The 18839-nt window shown below is 48.0% G+C and overlaps 1 protein-coding gene and 1 pseudogene across 6 annotated transcripts in view; both read right to left on the bottom strand.

Annotated features, from left to right (window-relative positions):
• TNFRSF8 (TNF receptor superfamily member 8) overlaps positions 1-18839 on the bottom strand; it is a 58402-nt gene that overhangs the window by 16415 nt on the left and 23148 nt on the right. For 5 of the 6 annotated variants that reach the window (XR_004953376.1, XR_004953377.1, XM_036228808.1 and 2 more), the window contains 5 exons: positions 16993-17145; positions 13576-13669; positions 13054-13208; positions 10922-11038; positions 8154-8297 (listed from right to left, as the gene is read on the bottom strand). Coding sequence is in view for 4 of the 6 variants with exons in the window: in XM_036228808.1 (XP_036084701.1) it covers positions 8154-8297; positions 10922-11038; positions 13054-13208; positions 13576-13669; positions 16993-17145 (663 nt within the window). In the remaining 2 variants the exon portion in view is untranslated. The remainder of the gene's footprint in view (positions 1-8153; positions 8298-10921; positions 11039-13053; positions 13209-13575; positions 13670-16992; positions 17146-18839) is intronic. The other variant, XM_036228814.1, reaches the window with a different exon arrangement.
• Positions 3360-3478, bottom strand: LOC118606640 (annotated as a pseudogene).

Below are 18839 nucleotides of genomic sequence, written 5' to 3'. Positions count from 1 at the left end.
TGCCTACTAACGGGCATGAGGTTTCTTAGGTCGTGATGTTAACCTGAAAATAAAACCCAAAGTAAGAGACAATAGGTGTTTATTCAAGGTCCAAAACAATAGCTATTTGGGAAGAACTGATTCAGGCAGAAACCCAAATAGTTTTCCGATTAGGAGGCAGAGGAAGAGGCTATTTATGAGAAAAGGAAGGGGAACGACTACATCAATAGAATGTTAGCTATATCAACAGAAGGCAGGCGTTTCTGTAAGTGCAGATAAATAAACGCAGTGGTGTTTACTCTAAAGGATGTTTTAATTGTCAGTCCAGTGGTCACCAGTCCAGTGGTCATAATATCTGCTTTCTTGTTATCTTTGCAAACAGTTCTTTGGGGCACAGCGCTTCTTTAGGCCCGATCCAAAGGTTATTTTGCCATTTTAACATTCCAAAGGTTTGAGGCATAAGATGAGCAAGGCGATTCCTCTTGGATGGCAGGTCTGATCCCATTTTTTTTTCATTTTTTATTAAATTTATTGGGGTAACATCGATTAATGACATTAATAAATTTCGAGTGTACAACTTCGTGATACGACATCTGTACATCGCACTGTGTGCTCACCACCCAAAGTCTAGTCTCATTTTGTCACCGTTTATTTGACCCCCTTTACCCTCCTCATCCTCCCCCCATACCCCTTCCCCTCTGGGGACCACCATACTGTTGTGTCTATGAGTTTGTTTGGTTGGTTCTTCGGTTCATTTGCTGCTTTCTCTTTTATATTCCACATATGAGTGAAATCATAGAGTTCTTGTCCTTTTCCATCTGACGTATTTCACTTACTAAGCATGATACTCTCAAGATCCATCCACGTTGTCCCAAATGGCAATATTTCATCATTTTTATGGCCGAATAGTATTCCATTGTGTGTATGTACCACCTCTTCTTTATCCAGCCATCCGTCAAAGGACACTTAGGTTGTTTGCATATCTTGCTTATTGCAAATAATGCTGCAATGAACATAGGGGTGCATATATCTTTACAAATTAATGTTCTCGATTTTGAGGGGTGGATACCCAGAAGAAGGATTGGTAGGTCATATGATAATCCTATTCTTAATTCTTTGAGGAACCTCCATATATTTTCTATAGTGGCTGTACCAATTTACATTCCCATCAGCAGTGCACAGAGGTTCCTTTTTCTCTATATTCTAACACTCGTGATTTTTTATCTTATTGATAATAGTCATTCTAACAGGTGTGAGATGGTATCTCATTGTGGTTTTGATTTGCACTTCCCTTATAACTAATGAAGCTGAACATCTTTTCATATATCTGTTGGCCATTTGTATGTCTCCTTGGGAAAAGTGTCTGTTCAGGTCTTCCACCCATTTTTTAGTTGGATTGTTTTGTTGTTAAGTTGTGTGAGTTCTTTATATATTTTGGATATCAGCCCCTTACAGGTGGTATCGTTTGCAAATATCTTCTCCCATTCAGTTTTCTTTAGGTTGTGCAGAGCTTTTTAATTTGGTATAGTCTCCTTTACTTATTTTCGTTTTTACTTCCCTTGCCTTTGGGGTCAAGTTCACAACAACCCCTCTAGGACCAAGATCCATAAGTTTAGCACCTATGTCTTTTTCTATGTATTTTATTGTTTCAGGTCTTATATTCGAGTTCTTAATCCACTTTAATTTTTGTGTATGGTACCGATAGCAGTCTAGTTTCACTCTTTTGCACGTGGCTTTCCCATTTTTCTCAGCACCATTTATCAAAGAGGCTTTCCTTTCTCCACCTTTGTTGAAAATTAGTTGCTCTTATATGTGCGGGTTTATCGTAGGCTCTCAATCCTATTTCATTGGTCTGCGTGTCTCTTTTTCTACCAGTACCATATTGTTTTAATTCTTGTCGGTCTGTAGTAGGATTTGAAGTCAGGGAGTGTGATACCTCCAGCTTTGTTCTTTTTTCTGAAGATTGCTTGGCTATTCAGGGACTTTTGTGATTCCATACAAATCTAATATTTTTTTGTTCTAATTCTTTGAAAAATGCCATTGGGATTTTAATAGGGATCACATTAAATCTGTATAGTGCTTTGGATAATACGGCCATTTTAACTATGTTCATTCTTCCAACCCACGAACATGAAATATCTTTCCATTTCTTTGTGTCTTCTTCAATTTCTTTCAACGATGTCTTGTAATTTTCGGTGTACATGCCTTCACTTCTTTTGCTAAGTTTACTCCTAGGTATTTTATTCCTTTTGTTGCCATTGCAAATGGGTTTGTTTTCTTCATTTCTTTTCCTGACATTTCACTGTTAGTATACAGAAATGCAATGGATTTTTTGTACATCAATTTTGAACCCTGAAACTTTGCTGTATTGTTTATCATTTCTAAGAGTCTGACTCCATTTTTAAAGTACCTCTGTTTATATTATTTTTTTACAGTTGTCATAGTTTCACAACTTTGTAAATTTCTTAAAGAATCATAGAATCGTACACTTAAAACAAAGAGATTTTAGAGCACAGAAATCATACCTCGACAAAGCCGTTTTAAAAATAGAGTCTTTCTCCCCAAAGTGATGATTGTAATTAACAATAAGATGGGATTGGTGTGGCAGATTGCATGACGGGTCCAACTTCTCACCCTGCTCCACATCGACATTCTGCCAGGTGACTCTGCAGCTCCTCCAGGTTGAGGCAAGTACTGTGTATCTGTGCCCCAGGCCCCACTGATGCCCGAACTTGGCTGTCAGACTTTTCCAGTCAGTGGAATGGGATGCAAGTGACAGTGTACCCATTCCCAGTTGGGCCTTAGAGGCATCTGTTCTTCCACTCACCCCAATTTCTGCACTTCCACCACTGCCGTGAGGAGACCCAGGTGGGCAGCCAGCTCCTGCTGGTCTCGGAAGTGTGAGAAACACACAGAGAAAAACTAAACCAAACCTGGGAGCCCAGGCAAGACAGCAGAGCTGTCTAGCTGACCCCCGGAGTGAGAGATGAACGCTGAAGTGAATATCAAGGTTGTTTGTGATGCACTGTTCCTGCCGCTGTAGTTGTCTGGGACAATCAGATTTCTATTTCAAAAGATCGAAGTGTAAAAAATGTTCCTCATCTCCAGTCAACTGTGATCATGTAGGAAGGTGGCCCGGTGATGATCACCTTCTGATTTTATTTATGAGAAATCTGATAAATATAAATAAATAAATTTAAATATCTCTTGGTATTTAAAGGTAGTCTCAATTTTTAAAGTTCTTTCTTTTTTTGTTGTTGTTTTGGTCTGGTTTTTGTTTGTTTGTTTTTGTTTTTGTTTTAGGCGAGGCAACCTTTGGTTGACCTCACAGATTGTAAGGACCTTGTCAGCTTACAATCCCTTATTTTTTTTATTTTTTATGCCTACAGCACCTGGTCTTCCTAGGTGGTCTCCCATCCAACTACTAATCAGACCTGACCCTGCTTAGCTTCCAAGATCAGACAGGATTGGTTTTGTTCAGGGTAGCATGGCTGTAAACATAAAGTTCTTTCTTTTGAAATTAACTTTATTGGAACATAATTTATATAGAAGACAATTCCCCTAAGTGTACGGTTTGATGAATTTTGAAGAATGTATACTTCTCTGTAACAATAACTCCATTCAAGGTCTAGAACGATTAACTTGATACACCACATAAACAAAATGAAGGATAAAAATCATATATGCATATCAAAAGATGAAAAAGCATTTGACAACATTCAACATCCATTTTTGATAAAAATTCTCAGCAAAGAGAGGATAGAAGGAACATAGCTCAACATAATAAAGGCCACAGGTGACAAACTCACAGCTAACATCATACTCAGTGATAAAAAGCTGAAAGCTTTTTCCTTAATATCAAGAACAAGACAAGAATGTCCGCTTTCACCACTTTTATTCGAGATAGTACTGGAAGTCCCAACCACTGCAATCAGACAAAAAAAGAAATAAAAGCCATCCAAATTATAAAGGAAGAAGTAAAACTGTCATTATTTGCAGATGACATGATACTATATAGAGAGAACTCTAAAGATTATACCAAAAAGCTATTAGAACTAATAAATCAATTTATTAGTAGGAGGATACGAAATTAATATTCAGAAATCAATTGCCTTTTATACAAAAATAACAAACTATCAGAAAGAGAAATTAAGAAAACAATCTCATTCACAACTGCATCAAAAACAATAAAATACCTAGGAATAAATTTAATCAAGGAGACAAAAAGACCTGCACTCAGAAAACTATAGGACATTGAAGAAAAAATTGAAGAAAATACAAATAAATAAAAGGCTATACCATGCTCATGGACAGGGAGAATTAACATCATGAAAATATCCATACTACCCAAAGCAACCTATAGATTCAATGCAATTCCTATCAAAATACCAATGGCATTTTTATCAGAAACAGAGCAAACAATCCTAAAATTTATATGGATCCACAAAAAACCCTGAATAGCCAAAGCAATCTAGAGAAAGAAGAAAAAGTTGAAGGTATCATGCTACTGGATATCAAACTATACCACAAGGCTATAGTTATCGAAATAACATGGTATTGGCATAAAACAGACACACAGATCAATGGAACAGAATGGAGAGCCCAGAAATAAACTCACGCCTATATTGTCAATTAATCTATGACAAAGGGGGCAAGAATATACAATGGGGTAAATACAGTCTCTTCAATAAATGGTACTAGGGAAACTGGATAGATACTCGTAAAAAATAAAACTGTATCACTTCCTTACTCTATACACAATAAATTCAAAGTGGATTAAATACTTAAATGTAAGGCCTGAAACCATAAAACTCTGGAAGAAAATGTAGGCAGGAAACTCTAAGTAATATTTTTTTTAATATGTCTCTTCGGACAAGGGAAACAAACAAACAAAAAACTGGAACTACATCAAACTGAAAAGCAGCAAAGGAAAACCATCAATGAAACAAAAAGACAACCAACCAAATGGGGGAAGATTTTTGCCAACGATAAGGGGCTAACATCTAAAATATAAGAGGAACTCATACAACTTAACAACAAAACAACAAATTATCCAATTAAAAAATGGGCAGAGGACCTCAACAGACATTTCTCTGATGAGGATATATAGATAGCTAATTGATGCTCAACATCACTTATCATCAGGGAAATGCAAATTAAAAACAATGAGATGTCACCTCATACGTCTAAGAATGGCTGTCATCAATAAATCGACAAACACAAGTGTTGGCAAAGATGTGGAGAAATGGGAACCCCTATGCACTGTTGGTGGGATTGCAGATTGGTGTAGCCACTATAGAAAACAGTATGGAGGCGCCGCCAAAAAATTAAAAATAGAACTACCATGTGACCTAGCAACTCCACTGTGGGCAGTTAGTTACCTGAAAAAATCCAAAACAGTAACTCAAACGCACCCCTATGTTCACTGCAGCATTATTTACAATAGCCAAGAAGATATGGAGGCCACATACGTGTCCATTGACAGACAAATGGATAAAGAGTTGGTACATACATACGAGGGAATATTACTCAGCCATAAAAACAAAAAAAAGAAGAAGAAAATCTTGCCATTTGTGATGACATGGATGAACCTAGGGGTATTATGTGAAGTGAAATAAGTCATAAAGAGACAAACACAATACGATTTTACTTATATGCATAATCTAAAAACAAAATAAATGAACAAACAAAACAGAAACAGACTCATAGGTACAGAGTACAATCTGATGGTTGCCAGATGGGCGCAGAGTTGGAAGAACGAGGAAGATGAAAGGTTTATCGCATGGATGTAGAGTACGGCATCAGGAATAGTTATTAATATTGTAGTAACTGCATATGGTGTCAGATGGGTCCTGGACTTCTCGGGCCGATTACTTTGTAGGTTACGAAAATGTCTAATTACTATGTTATACACCTGAAACTAATATAATACTGAATGTCAGTTGTAATTAAAATTTTTTAAATTAAATAAATAATAAATGGTGGCAGGTCTATCACGTCCAGGCGTGGGCAATTTTTTTTCGTCCTGCTTTGCTCTTGGTAGGATTTTTCATTCTGAAGTCTCATATTTTTCAGGTCGGGTACACAGGGAAAGTTTGGGCACGCAGTGACTGTGTTGGGAAGGGGCACGAGAAACGGGGTTCGGAAGACCCAAGGCCGATAGGGGGTGCACAGAGCGAATCGTGGCCCTTCTGTCGACATGAGCCCGGGAGTGTGGCTGTATCCTTATTGGAAGGGCCATGCCAAGGTGGCCACCAGGCCTAGGCTGGGGCTGCGAGGCTGCCAGGGGGCTGCCGGCTCGGGGAGCACAACTCGGACAGAGCACCACCAGATGGTCCCACGCCTGCCCTCCTCCCAGGCTATGCAGCAGGGCCAGCAAAAGGCAGATGCAGCCAGGAGAAGCCTCTTTCCTGATGCAATGCCCCCAGCGCCCTCTACTGGCAAAGTTTAAGTTCGCGCTCACAAGGAGAAAGGCTTGAAGAGGCCGCCAGTCCTTTCTCACAGAGCAGGTCCTGAGAGCGTGAGTTAGTTGGAAGCTGAGAGGCCACAGATGAATAACGAGCACACCTTCTAAGAGCCATGTCTTGTCCTCTGTTCTTTTACTCTTTTTTTTTTTCATAGCATTCTGTCCTCACTTGGCGGATATAACAACTTCTTGAAATTTGCTGTGGACTAATCTGATCGCTTTAAGTTCCCCTCTAGATCTAGATTTATCATTGCTTCATCCGCAGTGAGCTTTCCCGTTTGCGTATCTTGTTATTCTCTGGCTCCTCTCTAGTCTGACGATCTTCACTGCGCATTCACACTATGAAAAAAAGGGACTGTGCTGAATATTCCAACGGCTAGCGAGGTTTCTTCGGCTGTGGCGTTTAGTCCGCCTTTCTCATAACGGGTCCCTTCCCTGAGGCCCACCTGGAGACTCGGGGCCCGCAGGTGGGGCTGTGAGGGGCTGGCAGCCTTCATTCACTTCCGCGACTAAGCAGCAATGGCCTATTGACAGGACGCGCTCCCAAATGCTTGAAGAGGGCTTCGCACCAGAGTGGCAGTACCACACCGGCGGCCTGGCTCTCCGTAGGCACCCCTTCAGCATCTTTGGCCAAAATGCTGATTATCGTTGCCAGGGGATAAAAACCCAGGCACCATCTGTTCGGACCGGCCAGTGCCCATGGTATACGCCCCTTAAGAATTTTTGAATTTCATTTTCAAGATGAAGTTGCACTTTGCAGTTCTCCACTTCACACCCATCCTTCAGTTTACCTGCCTGCTCTGAGCCCACAGCTTATCTGGGGGTCTTACGAGCAAGTGACCCCTCACCTTCCCTGCGGCCCTCACGGAGCGAATTCCTCCACTTGGCTTCATTTGTCGCCACACTTCCGTCGGTTTTCTGCTTTCTGGACATTTGTTAAAATCTCTAAGCTGCTGATAAATCCTGTTTGTTCGTTCGTTTGTTTTACTATCAAGAGTTTGTACTTTTCTGCACTCGAGCATATGTCTACCGTCTTGAGTTGGAAACTTCTTCATAGACTTTATATTCACCTATCTTGAGTGAATAAAACAGCCTTGCAAACAAGTCAAGATAATACCAGCCCAACCATTAAAGGAAGAATTTAAAAAAAAAAAAAAAAAAAAAGGAATCATCGATGATAAAAAGCTTTTTTATAAAATCATCTTACTGAAATGAGAAATTTGGACTTCATTCCATTCACTGGTTTCTATGAGGGTTTCTAACTATTCAGAACTAACAAAAAAAGCCCAAGCCCGACCTGGTTGACAGCTGGGGTTGAAGGCTGTTTGCCCAGTTGGGGGTGGGGGAGGTACAGCGGTGGGGGCACGGACCTCGGCCCCTTGGCTGGGGGTACGGGCTGCTTACCCTGGACCATCCCCGGCGGGGAGACGGGGGCTGCTTACCCTGGACCATCCCCGGCAGGGAGACGGGGGCTGCTTACCCTGGACCATCCCCGGCGGGGAGACGGGGGCTGCTTACCCTGGACCATCCCCGGCGGGGAGACGGGGGCTGCTTACCCTGGACCATCCCCGGCGGGGAGACGGGGGCTGCTTACCCTGGACCATCCCCGGCGGGAAGACGGGGGCTGCTTACCCTGGACCATCCCCGGCGGGGAGACGGGGGCTGCTTACCCTGGACCATCCCCGGCGGGGAGACGGGGGCTGCTTACCCTGGACCATCCCCGGCGGGGAGACGGGACAGGCGACGCAGCGGGCGCAGGAGTTGGTGGCCAGCGTGACACAGAACATGCCAGGCCGACATTCGCAGACGCGGGAGGAGTTCCACGTGCAAGGCGTCTTCTCCACGAGGTCATCTGAGGGGAGGGTTACGGGGCGAGATCAGGGATGGCAAGGGCAGGGGCGCAAAGAACCCCCGGAAGGGCGGAAAAGCATCCTCCAAAGGCAAATGCTCGTTTGATTATTCCATTGAGCAGATCTTTCTGCAGACTCAAGATAATTATGCTGCGTGAAAGAAGGCAGATGAGAAAGGAGTATATTCTATATGATTCCATTTGTACAAAATACTAGAAAATGCAAACTAGAAAATGCAGAGACAGAAAGAAGGAGGAGGATAGCCTGGGAATGGGAGTGGGCATGGGGAGCGATAAGGAACGGAAGGGCACTTTGGAGGTGACAGATAGTTCACTCGTTATCTTGACAGGTGGTGATGGTCTCACAGTGGCGTGCATGTGTCAAAACGTATCAGATCGCACACTTTACACATGTGCATTTTATTGTACGTCAATTAGATCTCAATAAAGCTGTTACCATAACCTAGAGGACAGGGATGAGCGGGCATGGGTATGAGAAAAACCAAGACTGGCCACGACTTGATGATTCTCTAAAACTGGGTGATAGGCCGTAACCATTCCCAATTCCTTCCACTTCTGAATACATTTGAAAGTTTCAATGATAACTTTTTTTTTTTTTCCAAAATCAAAAAAATTAAAATGTTAGAGGTTTTGTCAAAGAAAAGGTATAATAAAGCACTTATGTGTTTGGGGATGTTTCTCACACGCTATTTCTGTGAAAATGGAATCACTACAGCAGCAGATCAGACAAATATGACTTGCTCAGCAAAAACCCTTCTCCTGGGCGGGATACTCAGAGACCGCACGTGACGGAGATAGGGACTGCACGGTCTCTTCCCGCAGCCTCCAGAGGCAGCGGGAACTGGGGAGGGTTTGGGGAATTTGTGCAGAAGGCAAGAGTGGGCTCGGCGATCAGCGAGATGACTTGGGGCGATGACAGCTGTCATCGTTAGTGCAGCTATCAATGTAATCGAGCGTGTGGGAGGCAGTATTCTCGGCCCTCCACCCAGATCAAACTCGTTTAACCTACTTCACTCCCGCGACTCTCTGAGATAGTCCGTTATTACTACGCCCATCTCACGGATGAGGAAATCGAGGCACAAATCGGTTAAGGAACTTGCTGGAGTTTCTAAGCTACGAAGTGGTTGAGCCGAGATTTGAGCCCGGGGAACGCGGGCTCCAGGGCCCATGCTCTCAGCCCCTCTGCTCCATCCGCTGCCTTGCAGGGCTTCGCTATGGGGGTTAAAGGAACTCTTGGGCCCAGAGCCATCTTTTATGTCTCCATTTGACATAGCGGCTGTGACAGATTATAGCTTTTATTCCAAAAGGCCACAGCAATTTTTCTGGCCCCATGTCCTCTTCCAGACCTCTGTCGCTTACCCATCAAGAAGCTCGAATTTTTCCTTCCCTCAACTCAACACATAGAGAGTTGGGGAAGTTACACCACGTGCCTCCTAAGCCTGGGTCATAAAAAGGGATGTGGCTTCTCCTCCCTCCACTCCCATCCTTGTGATCTGGCCATCAGGCCTTGAGGAAGCCCAAAGTTAGCCACACAGAGGCTGATACGGACAGGCACTGAGGCCCCAGCCAGCAGCTGCCATCGACCCCCCAACACGCCGATGAAGACGCCTTCAGAGGACTCCGGCCTCCAGCCTTCGACTTTTCCAGATGAGACTCCAGACAGCACGAAGCAGAGACCAGCTGTCCGCACAGTGCCCTGTCTGAATTCTGACCCACAGCATCTTTGAGAACAACGAATGGTTTGTTTTTCACCACTAAGTTCTGAGAAAACTTACGACGTGGCCTTAGCCACTGAACGGTGGCCCCTGGTGACGCCACACTGAGTGTTCTCTCTGGTTGGTGCCCCTGGCCTGAGGTGCTGCATGAAAGGAACCTTACACCAGGAGAAAGAATCACGCGTGCCCCCCGGCGGCCTCTGCGAGTGGGCTGGGCTGCTCGCGACCATGGCAGGCTGGGTCCTGGGTCACCCCACCCCCCGCCCCGCCCCGTGTGGCCGTCATGGCAGTCACAGGGCGGTGGGCGATGCTAGGAGGCTGTGGTGAGCTGGCTCAGGAAAAACACCTGCAGGCCGTGATTCTGCCACGCACGCAGCGGTCACTCAGCAAGCGCTCGTCCGGAGTGTGCTCCGAGAGGCGGAGCAGTGGAGTGACCGGAGCCCAGAATCCGGGGGGCAGACGTGCTATGTCCCAGCCCTGCCACTCTGAGGGCTTGTGGCCTTTAGAAGTCCCTTGACTTCCCAAAGCCTCAGTTTCCTCATCTTTAAAATGAGGACAATCGCAATCTGTGCCTCACACGACAGTTACAAAAAAGAATGAGAGGAGTGTGGAACAGGGAGGCGATTAACAAATGTTTCCTTGCAGAAGAGAGCGAGCGAATAGAAACTCTCCGAAAAGGGGTCTCCGCCATCAAAAACCCGCCATCACGAGTGGGCGTCGCTGGGAGCTGGCTGCTCGAAACGCCAGGGCGGTGAGCCCGACTCCGAGGGCTGAGAAGCCCAAGGCCAAGCTCGGCGCCCCCCGCCCCCCGAGTCTCAGCCTCTCCTGCAAGACCCGCACCCCCTGCTCCCTGGAAGAGCCCTGGAAGGAAAAACAGGACTCGACTCTCACCTCCCGAACAGCTCACGCAGGCCGTGCAGCGGCCGTCCCCGTCGAGGTAGTAGTCCTGCTCACACTGCTTCCTGCAGTTGCTGGACCCCTGAGGGCACAGCTTCTGCGGGGACAGCCCTGGGGAGAGAAGCGGAGAAGGTCGGGGCGCGCTCGGCAGAGGCCTCACCCCCCCGCCAATCGGCGAAGCCCCCGGCTCCACGGGCAGCTCCCAGATTCTGCGCATGTCCCATCAGGCCTTCAGCGGGAGTCGTGAGGCTGAGAGGTCAGGAACGTGTCTAAGGCCACACAGGAGAAGAGCCCCTGCGTCCCCCCCGCTTCTGGTCCCACCCCTCTCAGTCCACCTTTTCCACTATGCCAGCACCCTCTCCCCAGGCTCACTGTGACGGCCCCGCCCTCCTCAAGCCTCCCCTTTGAGTTCGGCAGCAAGGCAAGGCCACACACTGTCACAGCTTCTGTTCAGCACGGTACCCGGATTCCAGGCAAGAACAAGAAATGAAAGTGGCAACGATTGGAAAGGAAGGTATCAATCTGTTAGGGACAGATGACATGCCGAAGGGTGCAGATAATCCAAAAGAATCTGCAGGTACATTGTTACAACGACCACGTGCATTTAACAAGGTAGCGGATGCAATGTTACTGATCAAAACAAACTGAATGTCTGTATATTGGTTTGAACCTCGTGAAATTGCTGTTTTGATAGATCAGCCAGTCAAAGATTGGCAATTTCACGTGGTGCAAAATCATACTGACCATAAAGAGTCAGAACAGGACACCTTGAAAAAGATACCATTTGCGTCGTCATCAGAAATATCAAATACTAGATGGAAATCTAACAAGGAGATGTAAATATCTCCACGTGGAAAATGAGAAAGCTCTGCTGGGAGAATGTGAAGACTGCCCAGGCCAACGCAGGGCAGTGCCATCCGCATCTGCGCGACACCTCAACACCGTGGCTTCTTTCTAAACTGACCAACCTACGGGTATGGTTCAATCCAATCAAAATCCCAACGGACAGTCTGTGGAATTTGAAAAGCTGATTCTAAAACGTATATGGAAATGCAAATTACCCAGACTAGCCAATACGCTGTTGAAGAACAAAGATGGAGAAGCTGCTCGGCCCTCCACGAAGAGCGATTGAAAAATGACAATGATGGATTCAGTGTGGTATTCCCGCGGAACAGACCGAAAGACCCGCGGACTAGAACAGAGTGCAGAATTCCACCCACGCGGACAGGGACCTTCGATTTACAACAAAGCTGGCATGCAAGGCCCTGGGGAAAGGAGAGTTTATTTGATAAACAGTGTTGGCTCAATTGGATATTCCACGTGGACACTTGTGACCACCCCACGGCCTCTCACCACACCTACAAGCCAAGGTGGACGGCGGATCTAAATGTGGAAGGCAAAACAATAATGATCCCAGAAAACGAACGCAGGGCGTGTCTGAGGCTTCAGAGGAGGAGAAGGCGTACAAGGCAGAACGTAAAAAGCACAAGGCATAAAGGCAAAGATGGATCAACTCGACCGCATTAAATTGAAGACCGCCTTGTCGTGGAAAGACACCGCGAAGAGAATGAGAGGGCAAGACCCGGGGCGGGGCGGATATTTGAGCACCACCCTAGGACGAAGGGCTCAAAACCCAGAATTCTAAGAAGTCCTACAAATCGACTTTTAAAAGCGAGACAGAGAACTGAAAGGATACATTCACACAAAGACTTGTTCTTCCTTATTCATGATAGTCAAAAGCGGAAACAACCCAACTACCCAAAAACTGGATAAGCGAAGCGTGGTGTGCATTTACAATGGAGGGCTATTCAGTAATAAGCAGGGGAGAATGGGGGGAGGAGGGAAGCTCTCAGTCCATCACCATGGGAACCAAAAGGGTATCAAATCAACACACACAGGGGCTCACCTGCGCCCTTACAAGCGCTGGCATCTAGGAGGCGCTCAAGGCCAGTGTGAAATGAGCGAGGCCTTCCGCTGTCTACTCTGGCCCTCGGTGCCCTCAGTGCCCAGACCTTCGGACCCTCTTCTCCCCTCACCTGCCCGGCCCACCCCACCCCACACAGCACCACCGCCCATCAGACACCAGTGCTCTGGGAAAGAGCCCGCAGCTTCCCTGGGGAAATTACCTGGCCCTGGCCCGGGCCTCCCTGAGGAGAGGGCAGGGCTGGGAGCCCGCATCATTTTGGAATCACCTTCCGGGGTGCGGCCCCCTCCAAGAAGCGTGGTCCCGGCATTGGAGCTTGCTGAGGTCACAATGGGTTTGGCCTGGGGGGTGGTGTCCCTGAGAAAGAAGCCAGAGATGGCACTGACAAATTCTTCTGGTAGGGCAAGGGAAGACTCTGCTCGGGGGTAACTGTTTCTATAGAGACAGGGTCCCCAGCCCCTCGGCCCACAGACCCTGCTGGGCCCACCGTCAGCTTCTGGGAGCAAGGGCTGTTTTCTAGGCTTCTGGGTCTCCTGTGTGTGCAGGGCGGGCTGGCACACAGTAGGACCGCATATGACTTATGGACTTGGCAGAGAGGCACCCTGGAGCCTGACCTCGTGGGCTGAACCCCACCCGCACACCTGGCCCAACTGTGTCCTGGGCTTCCTGTGGGGCGAGACAGCCCCACACTAGGCTAGCTGGATGGGAGGGAGCTGGGAGTCACCTGGCCAGCGCCTTGCAGTCCTCTGGGTCGGTGCTGCAGTCACGGCTGGTCCCTGGGGAGGGCCACTCACAGACTGTGTCCCTCTCCGCTGTACCTGCAGGGGAGACATAATGCCTTCAGAGTCGGTGCTGAGAAGTCCGAAGACTCCAGGATTAAACTTTTACCACCGCAAACCACGGTCTGGGATGGGCACTTAGAAAACTCAGTGGCCACCTGGCGTTTGCGCCTGCCCAGCATCCATTCCTCCTCGGGGTACGGCAGTCTGATTTTCCCTGGGGAATTACTCTACCCAATCTCAGGCTCTGTGTTTAGGGGCTGGGACTGACTGAACCCCTCTCCCCTTCCAGGAGTAGCTATGGGACTAGGCTGGGCCAGTCAATGCATTTCATCCCTCTAGCCATGATGGAGTGGCTCACGCATGGGCACGTGACCCAGGCCATGTCTATGAGATGCGTTTTCGAGGTTCTGTTTTCAGTTGTTGAAAATGTAGGAAGCTGTCTTTCCACTGGGGTTGGACAGAAAGCAAGCCTGGAGTCGCTGGTCAGCATCCTACAGATACCCAGACACAGGGGAGTAGAGAAGAGAAAGAGGGAAAGACAGAGCTCCTGGATCCAGCCGTTCCTGAAGTTATTCCGAGCTATCCCCAGACTTTTCAGTTACATAAGCCAAAAAATTTTTGAGATTTTGTTACTTGCAACACAGAGAGTCCTGAAGACTAGCGGGTGGAAGCAGGGTGGAGAGGAAAATACACAGCACTTTCCGCCACGTGGATTTGATTTGCCAGCCACCTCCGTCATGTCCTAGCTGCGCCAGGTGAGCCCACTGATTATAATGACACACTCTTCACAAGGCTGTTGTCAGGATAAACAAAGGGTGTACCTCACACGCCTATGACACGGTGTGACATGTAATAAGTGCCCGATAAACAGTACGTCCCTTTCCTCATCTGGACCCCTTCCCGTCACTTAGAACGCGGCCTGCATGTGTGGGATATGATCTGACATTTTCACTGCAGGTAGCATGAGCAATGTTGACTTATCTTGTATACCTGCTGTGTGTTGGGGTGACAGGGCCCGCAGGTGACGTTCAGACTCCGGCTCGGATGCTCCCTGGGCTGTGGACCCGAGCAATTTGCCTGCCATCTCTCAACTTCAATTTCCTCACTTGTAAAACGGGGCTAATACAGTCTGCCTTATGGAGTTTTGAGAATTTCAGGAGAGAGAGACTATATGAGCTCTTAGCGTGGGGCTTTGCGAGGAGCTGCATCTGAAACGGAAATGACTCTCCATTTTCCAGTTGGAGGGATGGAGGCCCTGGGAGTTGCCCCATGGGAGAGCCCACGGGGGAATTTAGAAGTTAGTCAGGGTTTCGCAGCCAAAGGTTGGAGCACTTGGCACTGTCCAATGGAAATATGAGTGAATCACACAGGTCATTTTAAACTTTCTAGTAGCCACGTTTAAAAGAGTAAAAAGAAACACATGAAATTAATTTAAATAATAGATTTACTTAACACAATAGATCTAAAATACTATGTCAGCAGATAATCAATATACAAAATAATTAATGAAATGTTTTACATTTTTTATACTAAATATTTGAAATCCAATATATATTCTATACTGACAGCATATCTCGCTGCGACTGGACACGTTTTAAGCGCTCGGGGGGTCACATGTGGCCACCTAGTGGTACCACCTTGGGCAGCACAGGTGTAGGGGCAGCAAAGAGGCCTCTGGCGCCACCGTGTGGCAGTTACGGGAACACCACCGAGAACGCTTCACCAGCCTGAGCTGGTCCACCCACCTGGGCTGCCGCAACTGAACTCAAGGTTACTTTTCACAGAGATGCAAGAGTTCCTGAGCTGGAAAGTGGCCCCCAAGGCCTTCTAGCCACACCTCCGCAGTTGACGGCTGGGAAGACTAAGGCCCAGAGAGGGGTGGGAACATGCCCATAGACGCAAGGCTATACAAAACCCCAGTGATTGCGTGCCGGGTCCGGAGTGCTTTGCACTCCGCCACCCCGCCCCTGCGCGCAGGTGGTGGGCTTCTGCACGCCCCTTAGCGGAGTGTTTTGTGTGACCCAGACCAAGGCTGAGTGGGAGGTAACTAAGTGAATGGGGAGGGAAGGGCGTCCCGGGTTGTGCTAAGTCTCGTTCTCGAGACCCTGCTTCTGGGAAGATGGAGCGGATGCACTTCCCCCGCTCCCTCCCACAAGGCACGGCTAAAAGCCCTGGACCTCGTGTGTAAAGCAAAGACTCTGAAAGGTGGGGAGGAAAAGGCAGCTTAGCGAGGGGCCTTGGGACCCAAGGAACAACTCAGCGGTGAGTCCCTGGCTTTTCTCTTTGCTTCACCCTCCCAGACTTGAAGTCCAACAAGCCTGCCACCCAGAAATGCCGAAGACTTTTTTTAATGTCCCATGAAAACCTGTGTTCTTTTACCAAAGGATTGTGTCCTTATCATTAGAGCAACGGGAAGATACTAGTGTGTCAGGCAGGTGTGTTTGTGACAGAAAGAAACACACACACAATCTGATTTGGTTTTGCAAGAGAGGCCCTGGCTGTGTGCCATGGGAGAGAAGTAGGAGGTAGGGAACCAGGAAGGGAATTGGGAAGCAAAGCCCGCGGGACTGGGCTTTGGGCTGTCTGTGCACGTGCAGCGCGGTCAGTGAGGGAAGGGAGAAAGGCAGGAGGGCGGGGGAGGGGTGGGGCGGCGCTTGGGGAAAGAACCAGGTCGGGGGGAGGAGCCATGAGCTCAGCGTTGGTGCTTTTCTCCGCAGTGGACATGGCTCTATCCTATCTTGCCCCCTCCCCGTGTCCCCTGGGCTGTGGCACTTCTTCTGGCCTGTGCTCTACAGCCCACCCACTCTCCACACTCTCAATGCCACCTGCACAGGCTCTGTGGCCCTTACCTCCTCTCTGGTTACCAACTGGCCTAATACTGTCAGAAAATTAGAAGCCCAGAGACGACAAGGAACTTGCCTGAGGTCACACAGCAAATTGGAAAAGAAACCCAGGTTTCTCAGTCTTGATATTGGTGCCCAATCTCTTGGCTCCTCCAACTCCCAAAGCATCAATTGTGAAACAGGGAGACCAGCCCTAACCTTCCAAGAAACACCCAGGACACAAACTTGAGGTTTCTTTCCTGTTTATCAGGCATCAGAAAGCTTTTGTGCTGGGCCTCAAACCAACCCAAAGACCTCTTCCAGCCAGGCCCATGCCTTGGGCCAGCAGAGTCTCGCTGAGCCTAAGACACAGGTGAGAGGAAGGGGCAGCAGGTGCACCTAAGGCAAGGTCATGAGAGGAAGGTGGTCTGTCCCACGGGAAGCAGAAAGTGAGAGGTGAGAAGTCATCTGGAGGTCGGGCGGTGCGGACAGCACCGGTGCAGGTCGGGGTCCTGGGCTGCGGGTGGGGGGACTTACCCTGGAACTTGACAATCTTCCCTGCGGGGCAGACAGAGTGCGGGGAGCAGCGGGCACAGGAGTTGGTGGCTGACGTGACACAGAACGTGCCAGCCCGGCACTCGCAGACGCGGGAGGAGTTCCACGAGCACGGCTGCTTCTCCACAAGGTCATCTAAGGGACACAGAGAAGGGTCACAGAGGACAGGGGGAGGGCGAGGGAAGGGATCCAGATGAGCTCCCAGGGGCAGTCTGGCGTGTGAGAGAGGGTGCTGCTGCGGCCTTCCGCTGGGCATGGCAGCCGGCATGCTCAGCCCCTCTTTCCAGAGTGTTCCTGAGGGCGGGCAGGGTCCACGAGCCAGCCCCCACCACCAGCCCGCATCCCTGGAGACTGCTAAAATGGTATGACAAATAAATTAACATCCCGATTTTAAAGTGGGCAAAAAGGGGGGGGGTCATCGAGTACACATTTCCAAGTGAAAGAAGCCAAGCCGAAAAGGCTACATCCTGTGATTCCACCTTCATGACATTCTGGAAAAGATGGTGCTTTCTGCTCAATTTTTCAATAAATCTAAAACTGTTCTTTAAAAAAAAAAAAAGGAGTCCATTAAGTATTTTTTTAATAAGCCAAAAATTTGAGAAAACTTTTCTCCAGAGAAGATATTCAAATGGCCAGTGAGCACATGGGAAGATGCTCGACATCACTCAGCACTAGGGAAATGCAAACCAAAACCACAGTGAGATAGCACTTCACGTCCAGCAGGATGGCAGGAACCGGGCGGACAGACAATGACAAGCGTTGGCGAGGATGTGGAGAAATCGGAATGCTCACACCATACTCTGGGAATAGGAATTAGACAGCGCTGTGGAAACCAGTTTGGCAGGTTCTCGAAAAGTCAAAGATTTATCGTATGACTCAGCAATTCTACTCCTACGTATATACCCAAAAGAACTGAAAACCCCTGTGCACACGAAGACTCGTAGGTGAATGTTCACAGCAGCATTATTCTTAACAGCCAAAAAGTAGAAATAACCCACATGTCCATCAACATTATAAACAAAATGTGCTCTATCCACGCATACAAAAAGGAATGAAATCCTGACACATGCTACAACGTGGATGAACCTTGAGAACATTATGCACAGGAAGCCAGACACTAAAAGTCACATACAGCATGATTCCGTTTATACAAAATGTCCACAGCAGGCAAGTCCACAGAGACAGAAAGTGGATGGGAGGCGGCGGGAGGAGGAGAGCATTGGGAGGGAAGGGGTCTCTTCTTAGAGAGGCAGAAATGCTCTGGAATTGCATAGTGGCTGTGGTTGTGCATCGTGAATATAATAAAACCGCTGCATTGTACACTTGAAAACGGTCACTGGTAAAAGAAATTCATTAATTGATACAAACATCCCTGGAAAACAGTAAGAGAGGCATCCTTGGTCAACCGGAAATGAAGACGTCCTGAAACACGGAAGGCAGATGGGAGTGGGTGGGAGAAGGAGACCATGGCTAAAAATATACCCAAGAGGACTGTGCTAGGAGTGGAGGCTCTGGGGCAGCCCCCGTCTCTGAGTGGGTACGTGGCAGAGGTGGGCCCTGGGGAATTCTACAGAGAATGCAGCAGGAGCATCCAGGTGGGTCAGTCTTCCCAGACTGTTCCTCCACTACACCGCAGAGCTAGAAACCAAGCATCTCCCCAAGGAGACTCTTGGGTCAAGTGAGAAGTGAGCTGGGCGTTGCCTTGGGGCTGATCAAACCTGGGAGGAAAGGACCCTACAGACCCAGAAGCCCAGCCACTGGCAAACCCTGCCTGGTGCCCTGCCCCCACTGGCTTACCCCCACGACTGTCAGAGTTGGGGTTCTGTCAG

Source organism: Rousettus aegyptiacus, unplaced genomic scaffold (genome assembly GCF_014176215.1).
Source record: "Rousettus aegyptiacus isolate mRouAeg1 unplaced genomic scaffold, mRouAeg1.p scaffold_m13_p_1, whole genome shotgun sequence".
Classification (NCBI taxonomy): Eukaryota; Metazoa; Chordata; class Mammalia; order Chiroptera; family Pteropodidae; genus Rousettus; species Rousettus aegyptiacus.
The sequence above is the reverse complement of the archived record's forward strand: the minus strand, read 5'-3'. Positions and strand labels throughout refer to the sequence as shown.